At 37.1% G+C, this 13,910-nt stretch overlaps 1 protein-coding gene across 1 annotated transcript; it reads right to left on the reverse strand.

The window, feature by feature from the left end:
* Positions 1 to 2,448: 2,448 nt before the first annotated feature.
* G4 (UbiA prenyltransferase family protein) lies at positions 2,449 to 13,670 on the reverse strand. The gene is made up of 15 exons (XM_077359530.1): positions 13,432 to 13,670; positions 13,263 to 13,307; positions 13,034 to 13,122; positions 10,316 to 10,403; positions 7,220 to 7,305; positions 6,999 to 7,085; positions 5,956 to 6,021; positions 5,770 to 5,853; positions 5,584 to 5,645; positions 5,345 to 5,420; positions 5,192 to 5,254; positions 5,001 to 5,082; positions 3,998 to 4,074; positions 2,943 to 2,990; positions 2,449 to 2,846 (listed from the first exon to the last, which is right to left on the reverse strand). The coding sequence occupies exons 1-15, from the start codon at positions 13,535 to 13,537 to the stop codon at positions 2,784 to 2,786; spliced, it is 1,122 nt and encodes a 373-aa protein (XP_077215645.1). The 5' UTR covers positions 13,538 to 13,670; the 3' UTR covers positions 2,449 to 2,783.
* Between the last annotated feature and the right edge of the window lie 240 nt (positions 13,671 to 13,910).

The following is a 13,910-nucleotide window of genomic DNA, read 5'->3' on the forward strand; positions in this document are numbered from 1 at the left end:
AGGTAAACCACCCCTATTCAATTTTTCAGTTCGGGACCTTCGGTTTATGATGTTATCCCTCTAAATTGATGAGACATAATTCCTCAATGAAAAAAATTCCATATAAATAATTTTCCATGAGGGATATTTTCTTGCAATCCAACCAAGATAGGAATTTCTTAGAAAAATAAGAAACGGAAAATATTCATAAAATTTGTTACTTTATTTATCTATGAAGAAAAGATAACTCAAACCGACCCTATTTAATTTATTTTAGAGGGATTTTTATTTTTTTTAATTCCAAAATAATTTTTTTGTTGAAGGTTTTTTGACAAGAATATTTGAAGAGATAATATTGTTCCTTATTTCCTAAAAAATTGTAAGAAAAATTCAAAAATGCTAAAAATGATTAGATGGGTTGGGGGGGTAAATTTGCCATTTTTAAAAAATTAACGGAGAAAATTGAAGTTCGTGAGTTTTAGGGACCTTTTACCAAATATTTTTTAAAAGTAGGACCGTTAAGTAAATATGCGTTTCTTAGGTTTCTTAGGGACGAATAAGCAATTATTTTGCCATGTAGGGACTAATCAGCAAAAATCCCAATAACGTTTGACAGCTGTTTAAACAAGAAAAAACAAGCTGAGCTTGTGCAATTACTAATATATGCCAGTGTCAATATAGGCACATTGTTTTGAAGTCAAACATGATTATTTGTAAATCAGATGGACTGGTATGACGATCTCATCTTGATAAACGACAATGATCAGAATCCAAAGAGTGAATGAAGAAAGGGTGGTGGAAGAAGGAGAAGAGGACGGTGATTATGATGAGATTACTTCAAGGGGCGCTACAGTGTTGTTTGGATTGCAACAAAAACATTTCTGATGGAAAGTTTTTCTAAGAAAATGTAGAGGGAAACAATGTGATTATGATTAGGGTAAACGTGGAACTTGCCTGTAAATAATTGTTATTGACACTGACATGTTATGATAATTGCAGCAACTTACCTCGTCTTTTAGCATTTAACCAGCTGTCAGAGGTTATTACAATTCCCAAAATCTCTCAAAAGCCAATTAAAAAAGAAAAGACAAGGTGAGTTAGTGCAATTATCAAACCATGGCAGTGTAAACATTGTTGGGCTTAAGCATTTATCTAATTAAAGCGCATTTTTTAGGAGAGTTCTTAACTCATCTCAGAATGGTCATGTTCTTCGACTATTCTCATTCTCTGAATTAAGGTGCGGGCAAAAAGGGCAGAATAGAATCACCTTCGATTCAAGAATTCAGCACAAAAGGCTGTACAGAATTCAAGAATGGGTTTTCCAAACGCCATTCTCTTCCTCTCTTTTTTCACTTTCTTCATTCTCCGAACAGAGAAAAGCACAAAAGCGTTGCCAAGAATGGCTAAAGAACACAACCTAGTGTCCTCTACTCTTTTTTCTTTCTTTTTTTGAATGGTTAAAATGTTCTTTCATGGTGGAGACTTCAAGGGAAACAATTTCTTACATTAATCAGCAAGTTGTTAAGCAATTGAAAGCTAGACAACTTCAGTGTTCTAAAAGCTTAACAATCTCAGTAATTCTATTAGTTGGTCTAGGCCAATCTTGATGACAAGATGAGCAATTTGCCTAAGTTCCATCTGCAGAATTCAAAGTGTATGGGGGTCAATTTGTGAAGGGATTGTTCTATAAGAAAACCCATTCTCTAGTTAGATTTATATGGCTTCTAGGTACTAGTAAATTGTCCTGCTGATTTTCTTTGCTGATATGCCTGTGTACCATAGCCATAAATATCTAAAATATGCAATTTTTCTATAAAAAAAAAACCCAAAAATTTGCCTGAGATTCTGAAAAAACATTGAGATATCTTTCTTTTATTTATCATGAAAATATCCCGAGGGGAGATGATAAATTCGCACCCCCTGTAGGATAATACACACCCCTGTTAACGTGAATTGTGGGCAGACTTTAACGCTTTTTCACGTTAAAAGGGGTGCGAATTGTTCTACAGCGGGTGCAAATAAATCATCACCCTATTAGTTTTATCCTACGATTGTTCTTAAATTCTATATTTTTACATAGGGAATTGCTGGCGTCCATCGCAAAAGGCATTTCGCAGGTGGTCTGTCGCATGTCAGACCAGCCACCTCACGAATGGAGACAACAGTCCATTCACGAGGTGGGCGGTTTGACATGCGACAGACCAGCTGAGAAATGCCTTTTGCGATGGACCCTAGCAAATCCCTTTTACATATTTTATCAGGGAAGTGATATTTACGCCCCTTTTGATCACTAGGGACACCCAGAGCCAGTGTAAGTGGCAATCAAATCCACTGGATTGTTCTGCTCAAGTACTTTAGTCATTGATACACTAGCGCTGGGTGTTCCTAGTGATAAAAAAAAGCGTAAATATCACTTCCCTTTTATTATCCCAGTGTTTTCCCAATATAAACCAAAAAATAACAAAAAAATAAAATAAAATATGCCGAGATACACCCTTCCCGAGACATATATTTGCAACTATGCTGTGTACAAGTCAATTAAAAAACAAACAATGAAGAGTGCTGAAAAACCTTCCCATGCAATGAGAGGGCGGATTCATTACAAAACCGTAAACAAATTTACAGCATACTCAGCAGTAGTCCTAGACTGTCTATTCAAACACCCTCTTACCTGTCACATTTCATTACCATTCTCACTTGTCGCAACCCAATTCAATGGCGTGTTGATGCCATGTTAACCATACAGAGTAACTGCCAATGTTCTTGGCTTGACTATGAAGAGCTCTCCCAGTTGTTTTATACGGTCAATGACTGGTTGCCAAAGCTGTGACCAGAAGACCCAGCACCAGAAAAGGCTGGGCACTAGCCTGTGGATAAAATTCAAGCTTTTACCATGAGTTTTCTGAATCATAAGGTCAATGGTCCTGTTAGATAGTTGGAATAATAGAGAACAAGGAGTTTACCTGGTATTTGACATCGTATTTAACTGGATCCTTCAAAAAGTACTGAAACTGCAATATAAATCCAACTAAGAATTAGTACCAAACCTTTCCCAAAAAATCCATTTAAGAATTAGTAAGAGAGAGCTGTACATAGCACAGGAAAGAACAATTCATCTATGCCTAAAGTCTGCTTAAGTAATTCAAGTATATGAAACTCGTTGATTCTTTGAAGAGAATATCCTCCAAACTTTCGTTCTCCAAAATGTGACATTGTGTTCTGTAGTTTATAACGAAAGATGGAACGTCAATTTACCATTTCATTTGAAGGCAGAAAGCTCAATCCAGCATGACCCAATTACATCTTACACCACAAGGCTTAACCACGAGGCATACATTTTGTTTTTCAGTCAGATGTGTCGGACAGCGTCAATCTCCACAAAAAGAGATCCATGAAAAGCCATTGCATCAGTAGTCACTAGTCAGAACCAGCCCTTTTTTACTTTTTTTATTGGAAAATTTTTATTAAAGAAAATAAACAAAAGACCAAGGGATAGAGATGGCCAAGAGAAACACAAACAGAGGATGAAAATAGAAAGATACAAAGCTACTCCCAAGGCAGGAGATGATCAAACACCACCAACTCCACCCAAGATAAACCAGAATGGTCGAACTGATCTGCCTCACCATTGGGAGATCAATAAAGTAATAAACATGTTGAAACAAAGTCGCATGCCCCTCAACTGAGTCCAAAACCTCCCGATGGCATATGCAAATTTCTACAGAAAACTCCTTCCTTTATCCAACAAATGTCATTGAGAGAGTCCCCCTCAACCACTAAGGAATCAAGATGAGAAAAAATCTACAAGCCGAATCCTTCTCAAAAGCTCCTGAACTTGAGCCTCCTCATCACGGAGAAGACCCTTGATTCTACCGAAGCTTGAACCATCAAAATTCAACTTAATAAGGCAGAAGGGAGAGGCCATATTAATGCCACTATGACCCCCTCAAATCCCAGAGAAGTATCAAACACCAAACTCAAGCACTGGAACAACAAATTTTTTATGGAGGTTCTTTACCTGGAAAATCACTTGAGGAATTATCAATCCAAGAAGGGCTAAGGCATAAAATGGTTTACCAGCGCCCAAAAGATAACCTGCAGTAAGCGAGTAAGAATTAAATCAATAACCGGTACAGTTTATGATTACTAAAATCACTTTCGTATCTTAAAAAATAAAAATAAAATAAAAAGGTAACGGCATATAGCATAGTTCATCAGATGAGTTAAATTGCTAGCATGGTAAAAACATACATCACGAAACAGTACATTTTATGAATGGTGGTAACAAATTGAGAATCAAACAACACAAAGCAGCATGGCACCAATGTTGTATTTACAGAGCATATACAGCAACTTGTGCCAACTGATGCCAACTGGTGCCACAATCATTTAGTTCCTAGGAATTATGCTATACTCATCCAATGAAGAAACATGAGGGAATGAGAAAAAATGTCATCTTGATATTGTTCTTCCTATGTAGTGACAGACAAGTTTAACTTGCTTCATATGGACACTTAATATGCTTATGACAATCAACTTTGAGGGATTTACAGTGTGTTACTTTACATGACTGTATATGTTGGTTTTGATATGGATATTAGGCGTTTGATACAGTACAAGAAATGGAGGAAGCAAAGAACTTTTTAAATTTAAAAAATTAAATATAGAAAAGCAAAAAATTCTAGAAAAATAAAGAAAATTAATAATAGCATAAGCATTTTTGTTTCAACACACTGCATATTTGGTAGGAGTAATATAAACACAACGCTTACAGCATGGAACATTGTACCCAGTTACTTGGTGAATCAAATATCACACATACACACATAAACATGGTATGTGCCATATATGAACATCAATCATTTGGCAAGGAGTTAAAAGTTTTTGAGTTTTTGTCAAATTCTCAGAGAACACAAAAGAAAAATCCAAGAGCATAAAAGCAGACTGTAGAAGCAAATACGATGGATGTGAAATGTAAAAAGATGAAGCTGATAAAAAAACCTAGGAAGAAGTGAATGTACCAGCAATGGATATCTGAGTTATGTCAATTGCACCAACACAAATCCATTTGGCAGTTTCAGTGCCAAAAGCAACGGGAAGTGACTGTCCAAACAACATAACCACACAAACAGCAAATTGCATATGAGGAAGTGTCCAATAAAAGCTTTCAAATTAAAAATATAAAATATAAGAAGAAGAGAAAACAAAATGCCTGCAGTCCCATCGCCCTATCTCCTTCAACACTTTTGAAGTCATTTACGATGGCAATTCCCAGCTGAATTATGTAAACAAGAAATTGAATTAATATCATTCAGTCCAGTTGGGGATAGAAAATATATCCAAGTTAAAGCCATCAAAAGCATACCCCAGCTATGCTGTACAAGAGTGTCAAAATAACTATATCCGGAGTAACAGTCCCAAATAAAGCTTGACCAGCCCACCTATATCATGAATATGGGATCAATGAAACTATGTTCATACATAGGTAAATTAGACAATGATAGGGTTCTTGGATGTTAACAACCACGAGTGGTACTTGGAAACCTATTTCCTTTAAAACCTGAAACCAATGATTTTATAATGTACCAAAGAAAAATATCATACCAAGGCAAGCTGACATAGCTTGCTCCAAGAGCAAAATTTCCAATCCATCCATTCTGCTTGAGCTGCAAAAGCAAGAAAAACATTAATTTGAACGGTAGTCAGGCAATGAAGCATATTATCTCCTTCAAGCTTTAAACGTAAGGCAGTAGTTTTAATACCAAAAAGGAGAAAAATAAATGCTTGAACCTTTAAAGGAGGAGCAGAATATATATATGATAGCAATGATCCACCTAGAGCAAGGTAAAAAATTATAGGAAACTTATGCCCCGCCTGAAATGAGACAAACACTCATGAACACAACCATTGCAAGACATCGATGCGTTTCGACTTGAATAATTGTAACAAGATACCATGTGATACAAGAAAACATACCCACACATCTAATAACCCGCCCAAGCCGAGGCCTCCTAGAAGCAGCAGCCAGATCTGGGTTATGACCTGAAACCATAGATATAATAGGATTATTTTATCATGATAGTGTGACATGTTAGTTGTAAATCCACTTTCAATAGGAGAACTCAGATATCTGAAACAGGGTTAAACCTTAATAGCAATTGTAACAGGCTATTCAGTTTATTGTGATAATATGAGATATATCTTTAATATCTTCCCAAAATCCTTCGCAATAAATATTGTCATTTTAACATTTAAGCTAAAATCAACTCAGACTTAATCCACAAGTTGATCTCAATCATGGAATAGTTTTTTAGCAGAACAGTTTGGGAGAAGAAAATGACGACCGAACTGAGGGGGAAAACCTGAGGAAAAAAAAAACTTAAACCATCATTGATCGAATCACTCAGCTGGGCATTTAAAATTAGGCCAACTTGATCGATCCATTGAAGTTTCCCTTCTAATGAATTTGATATCCATGCAAGTTGGGAAACTCAACAATTTCCAAGCAGATAAAAAAGCATCTTCATCATTGCTTCCATTATTGTAATTATATATGTATACCAACAGGCTGATAACTCTTTCGGTGTTAACGTCCCAAAGAACATGAAAAACATCGATGAAAGTGCCCACCTCTACATTTTGTATTCCTCAAATTCAAAATAAATTGAAGTATAAGGTGACTCATCACCTCAGGTTACCACTAAAGGGAAAATAAGTAACATAAAAAGGACAAAACAGTCCTATATCCATCAAGAATATAGGAATGCAAACAGATTTCAAGTGAAATAAAGCTCGGAAACAATACAGGAACATCCTTAAAATAAATTAAACTTTCCATTTTAGTGGAGGGGTCTATTCGTAATTCACTGAATCAAGCCCAGACATCTGGAAAGTGCAAAAGCATGATATTCAAATTATTTCATTAACAACTGCAAATTCGTGGAATTTCCAACTTGTCAAATGAGAAAGAAATGTAAATATGATTGATAATAGAATAACAGATAAGTAGATTTACATACCTCACCCTCACTTATTGCTCCTGAAGGAATCGGGCGATAAGGCTCATTGATTGCATCTATCTCTCGATCATACCAATCATTAAGTGTCTACAAAAAAATTGAGGAATGATAACACTATTAAACGAGGATCAGAAATCGAACCTACTTCATAAATATACTCAAAAGTTCGAGACAGCTTTTCATGCAAGCAACCACCAAATGCATCCACGAAGATGGGTGACCTGTGTATAGCCAGTGAGACATGGACCAGACATCATCATGCAAACAACTGATTTAGCTACATCTTCAATGTTCCAGTGAAAGTTTCCTGAAATATGGATAAATCTGAGCAAAATGGTTGCAGGTATATATCAGCACTTTAGTAGATAGTATCCTTTTAGAAATAATTTAATCAGCAAGGGTAACAGAAAAAAGTCCAAAGGTAGTCTATTCAATGAGCTATCATGCAGTCCAGTGGAAACAAGTATCAGTTACCACGCAAACTAGCATCAACTGCCAACTTAAAATATTTATATATAGTATCATTGTTAAAAAAAAGAAAAGAATTATATATAGTCCTCCCTTCTATGTTCATAATTCAACACTCAGACGAGTGACTCTAAACTCGTAAATGCTCAAGTCAAGTAAGAGATAATGCATAAAGAAGCTTTTATATGGTTGTCAAGTATAACACCTGATTCTTCCAGAAAATCCAAAATACACATTCAGCATTCAGGCAGGTAAAACCAGAACTCCTAACAGCTTCGGTACATGCTTAAATAGTAATTATAACAACTACAATGTTCATATGGAGGTAACTTATTAACAGAACAAAATTTTCCCAGTCGGGACTATTGAATTTTGGGAATGGGCTTCACTTTTCATGCAAACTAGTTAACATTGCACTTTGAAAAATTCTCTTAAAGTTTCCACCAAAACCGATTAAAAATGTGGTGTATGTATTATGTATATTTATTTGAATTGCATGTGAATTGTATTAGTTGTATGCTATACCACCCAACATTCTTCAGCACATCACCTCCATCCAAGGCCTGACCGAACATCATCTCAATGACCTATGGAAAAAGGTGTGAAACGAGCCTCTTAGAACTCAAAAGGACGAAGAGAGAACCCTGAAATTCTTTCTTGGCCAAAATATCCCGAGCCGACCAACTTTTAAGCCTGCCTACCAAAGGGCCCAAGCCTGACTGGGTCCCCTTCAAGGACATCTAGCCCTTCACTACTATCGCCTAAAACTGTCCTTGCGATCTGGTTGTCCAAATGCATGAACAAAGATCGAGACCTGCTCACAACCTCGTTGTCCCCAACCTTTTTCTCTTAAGAACCAACATCTGAGTTCGAGCTGTCCACTGGCGTCTGACTCCTTTGGTCCCTTCCTACCGGGGCACTATCCCTTTCTCCCTCCTTCAGGATAGCCTTCACCTAGAAGGTCCACAGTCCGGCCAATTGTTGACCAACCGCGTACAGGGTCTGCACCTCTGAATCTCCACCCAAAGAATAAGATTTGTCTATCGCAGGGTGCTCTCCAATCTTGTTTAATATAGCTGTGAAGTTCTCCTCTCTCCAAGCATTAGGTGGTACTCCTCTAATCTCCCGCTTGATAACTTTCTGCCCTACTCCACAGAACTTGTCCCCCATCAAGAGCTATAAAAAAGGGCTTCCCGGTTTGTAAAACAACAACTTGATCACATCTACATTCACCTCTTGCGAGATGTCTATCAGAGCTTATTTTCGACCCTTGACACGCAATTTAATCCATTCCCCAAATCCACTCGTCCTGGACAGCCATGTCACCAAAACCAGGGGTGTCGAATCCCACACGTCTTCTAAGACTCCCCAAAACTAGATTCAAAGAACTTTACAGCTCTACCTCTGATCTCCTTTCCTCTACCTAAACCAGAAAGGGATCCAAACCTCTCACCCCTAGGTCATCCACCAAAGGTATTGAGTTCGGCAATATCTCAGTGGCGACAGTAATTTCTTTCAAATCTGATGGCCCGGTTCAACCCAGGCTCTCTAAGCATTTGCTGACAGTTTATGTCCCACTTTGACCAAATCCTATTACACCTCCTGCACACCGTTCTCCTTTTGAAATTATGGAAGCTGCATAGGAAGCTGCATTTACAGCATATCCAATCACCCAAAGTCCGATTTCTTCTCTCTTTAGGCCTTTGCTTAATCCAATTTCTTCTGATTCCCCAATGATAATCTCCACCACTCCGAGCCATTACAACGATCACTAGGCTTAGTATTTTCTGCCCAAAGCCATTACAGCGATCCACTCCAAGCCCTTTTGTCTTGTTGCTAATCTCAGTTTGGAGTCCTTCTACTCCAAGGTTCTAACAAAAGGACTGGCAAAGTTGGCAGAGACGATAGCACCACGTTTATAGTAGTCAAACAATGAGGTTCCTATTACTCAAATAAGATGTTTGAACTTAAGATGCATATAGAAAAGATTAAGGTAATGAGCAGCTGCTTGGAGTTCTGTACACCAGTATAAGTGGTATAAAAGATATTATACGTCAAAAAATGAATGCCATCTTGTTGATAATAGTTTGACTGTTTGAGCATGATTAAGCGGGACCTTCAAAACCAAAGTTCCTACCACTGTTTCAAGCAAAGCCTCCAAAAAATAGACATTCATTCGCAAAGTTTCACATACAAAAATTTGTTTTTTCAGCTAAATGAATGCCGGAGGTCAAACCCAAACCAAAAATCCTCAAAGGTGGAAGAAAACGAAGATATCCATTTTTCACCAACTTAAATCAGGTATTGTGTATCTCTGTGTAAAAACATGAGTCGAACTCCAGTTTTTGACCATTTCAGAGCTTCCAATGCACTTGCTGCAAGATTATGGTGGATTAAAAATTGAAATTAGTAAAAGATAGTAGTCAAATTATATCCAGATACATGAACTATCGGATTCCTGAAACTCCGAGAAGGCATAACCTTATGCCTCATGGTTGTAGATGGAAAGACCACCTCAAATTTAAGCATTCAAATTAAGCAATTCGAAGGCCAAGTCTACATCGAACCCACACCTTACAAGTTACAATAAGATGTCAAAATAACACAACCATGTTATATCACCGGCATTATCTGAAAATTTTAAAAGATATAAATGCACAATGAACAGGAGAATGCTGCAAATACATATCCATGATGCAAATACAGACCACAAGGTTCACTTCCTATGCGAACTTAAGAGACAAAACTTCTATCCAAAATATCTAAAAGTATCAGTTGGTGTTAGGCATAATGTGATAAGTACATTCAGCCATTATAAGCCACTAGTTTCATAAAATAAAATAGGATACCAGAAGCAGCAGCTCCACAGACCACTCCCCAAACCAAAGGAGGCCAAGTAACAGGCTTCGTAAGTTGAAGACGAATTTTCCATTTTTCCTGCAAGAAAAATCTTTTAATCAACCTGTGGTTTATTCTTACTTAAAATTCTAGCATCACGAGTAGTTCTTCTATAAGGTCATAAGCCAGCAAAACGAGGAGATTGATTTAGTATCCATAGTATCAATTATTATGGGACTGTAGAGTATTTCAACCACTCATGCATAAACTAATCCAATGTTTGAGTATCTCATGTGGTGTGAGCCAGGGATTCAACAAATAATTGATACCAGATTAAGAAGATGAAGCTCAAAGGAATGCAACAAACAGCATGCATATTCAAATAAATCAAACCATGATATGCCCCACATCATGTTTTGGAACATAAGAAACTATCTGAGTGAAGACACAAGAATTAACATAGAGGGTTAGTGCTAGATGACAAGATAATTCTCGGTAAGTTTTGTTGCCATGCATGGTGATGAGGATTGTGGTCACTACACAAAATCACAGACAATAAGGGGGGCAAGATCAATTGAAAATGGGGCCTAATGGACCATATGGATGATGATATGAGAAGTGAGCAACATCCATATCTTTTTGGACTGAAACTTTCAAATCTTTTTTTTTTTTGGTAGGTAAGCTGGGATCAAACCTGCGACCTCAAGGTTGAGAAACGAAGCCTCAACCATTGAGCTATATGCCCAACCCCTAAACTTTCAAATCTTGATCTAAATTAAATTGATTTTATGAGTCGCTTTGTATTGAAGTAGGTCATTTCAATAAAAAAAACTTCAGGGATTTTTTAACTTGAGTCGTTTCTTATTTCGAGTTGAGTTTTGTCTTTCTAATTCTACTTGGGAGTATTAGGTCCAAGAATGGGTTATTCTAAGGTTTTTTCAATGGGTAAGATTAAAAGATGACAGATGGCTCGGGATTTGTAGAAGGTTTTAGGGTATTTTTAGTCTTAGTCACAATTTTTAGGGGGTTTTCTGTTTGGATGTTTGAGAATTTATCAAACTAAAGGGTGGATTCTCCTTTCTTTTAGAGTAGATTGATTGCTACTTAGAACTTTGTCAGAGGTTCTAGCTATTCAGTCTTAAACATAGTTGTTTTGATGGGAGTTTCTTAGTTTATGTTTGGATGTTTGCAAATTATTGAATTTAAGGAGTCTCTTCTCCTTTCTTTTAGAGTGGAATCACTGTATTTGGGGTTGTGTACCACATTTCTTCATGAGGATCTTCTTTAGCTCTCTTTGATGTGATTCTTTCTTTCTTTTTCTTGTTTTCTTACATCTTGGACACGATTTGGGGATTCATACTGATCGTTTTGCATCAAGTGATATTAAAGCAAGTTCACTATGGGAGATGTGTTTGAGTTGAGATGCCACCAAGGAAAGCTGGTCACACTGATGCGGAGGGGATTGAGAGTGAATTAACCATAATTGGATCAATTCACAAGTCTTTATTGCGTGATGGGAATCTGCAGAAAAATAATGATAATGTCAGGGAGATCAATGGTGTTGGAAGATCTGAACATAAACCCTTTCATCGTTGTAGGGATCTGCCTCAAGATTGAGATGAAGATGGATTTCGATATCAAGATCGTCAATGGGAAAGAGTTCAAGGTTGAGAGATCAAGATGGATATATAGATCAAGATAGTAATCAAGTGGACTTCATGTTTGTACTTGAGATTGTAATTAAGATGAAGATCAAGATATTGGTGAAGTTAGAGATCAAGATTGATATTGACATTTAGTAGAACAATCTAACAAAGAATAAACATTGAGGATTCATCTTCTTCTTCTTCTTCTTCTTCTTCTTTTTTTTTAGGTAGGATAGAAACTAGATTCAACCCACAACCTCGCAGTTGCGACATGAAGCACCTACCAACTGAGATACAGGCGCAAGCCCAATTATGGATACGAAGATCTAGTAGATCAATTTGAGGGTGAGAATGGATTGGCTGTGGATTCGTCATTGGATTTGGATGGCTTCAATTCGAGGGTGAATTCCCTACAACTAGGGGTAAAAGAGACCATAAGAATGATGATATTAGAAGTGGGCCTGATCAATGTCTATTTGGACTAGAATTTTGGAATCTTAGTAACCATTATTAAAATAATCTTTATTGAGTTTTAATTGATTTTATGGGAGAGTTTATGTTGGTTTTAACTTTTAAGTGGGGTCTATCATCAGTAATTTAAAATTTAGTTTTTCTAATTAGGAGCTATGTTTTGTCTTTCTGATTCTATTTAGGAGTCTATAGGTCTAAGAAATGTTTCATTTAAGCTTTCAAATAGCTGAGGTAATCAGCTAATTTAATTGATTTAGGCTTTGCATCTCAACCTTGAGGTCGTAGGTTCAATCCCACCTTACCTATGCAAAAATAAAAAATAAAAAATAAAAAAATGCTAATTCTCATAATTTATATAAAATGATAAATACAACGGTAAAGAAACATTCAGAAGCTCATCAGTTTTATCCATGGCAATTCCCTTCAATTACGTTTCAAATTTATCAACATCTTCTCTATTCCTTAAAACCTAAACGTGAGATTCTTCCCACATCTCAATTCAAGCATTTCTCCATTCCAACATATATTATTACAAACAAAGATACAGACATGTAGATTGATATAGCAACAAAATTAGAGGCAAAAATAAAAAGCTAGGGCAATCGAACTCACCGTTCCTTGCGACGCTCCTTTGATCCCAAGGAGCTGATTGAAGCTCGATCCAGCAGCAGGTGCGTTCTCCGGAGGAGCCGAAGATTTAACTGAAATGCATAGTAATTGAAAATCCAAATCTCAATCATCAATGAAAAAAGGGGGTGAAACCCTAAGCATGCACACAAATCCTTTTTTACTTTGGGGGGGTGTAAAATCAGAAATGAAATGAAAAAATGTGAATTCGGACCTTCGTTAGTCTCTGCTTCTGCTGCTCGAACGATGAATCTGCGCCCTGAAATTTATATATGTGTTTGTGTTAGTGTTTTGGGAAGAAAAAAAAAAGGGTGAAAGAAAAGGAGAGTGAAATAGCAGTGGGAGTAAGGAGGTGAGGATTTGATTGGAATTTATGGACTTACTGGGGAGAGAAATGGAAAAAGGCGATTGAGGCGACTTTGTACGGTTGAGATGAGGTTTGCTATTTGAGAGTAGCAGAGAAAAGGCGCTGTTTACAGCGGAAGCCATTGCCGGCAAGAGAGAGAGAGGGATAGAGAGGGAGAGAGAGTGTGTGATTTGGATGGCGGTATAAATTTAGACTAAAATCTCGGGAAGGGAAGGGACATCTTTGGCCCGTTTCCTTCCCTCAGTCACCTCCACTGGTGCAATTTTTAATCATTTTAAACTAAAGGGGTGTCCTGGCGAAGAAAAGGGGGAGACTATAACATTTCCCTTTCGAATGTGTCTTAATCATCAAAAATAAATTTTAGGGTCTTACATGGGGACACGTATGTGAAATGGAAACAGTTGATCATGTCGGGCCCGTTTTTGGATACGCGGATTCATGATCAAGCTGCTGCCGCTGTCCGGCAGCGTTTCTTAGATTTTTAGTAAGAAAACC

This window comes from Tasmannia lanceolata, unplaced genomic scaffold, assembly GCF_043159265.1.
Source record: "Tasmannia lanceolata isolate RefF3 unplaced genomic scaffold, GAP_Taslan_0.1 ptg000018l, whole genome shotgun sequence".
Lineage (NCBI taxonomy): Eukaryota > Viridiplantae > Streptophyta > Magnoliopsida > Canellales > Winteraceae > Tasmannia > Tasmannia lanceolata.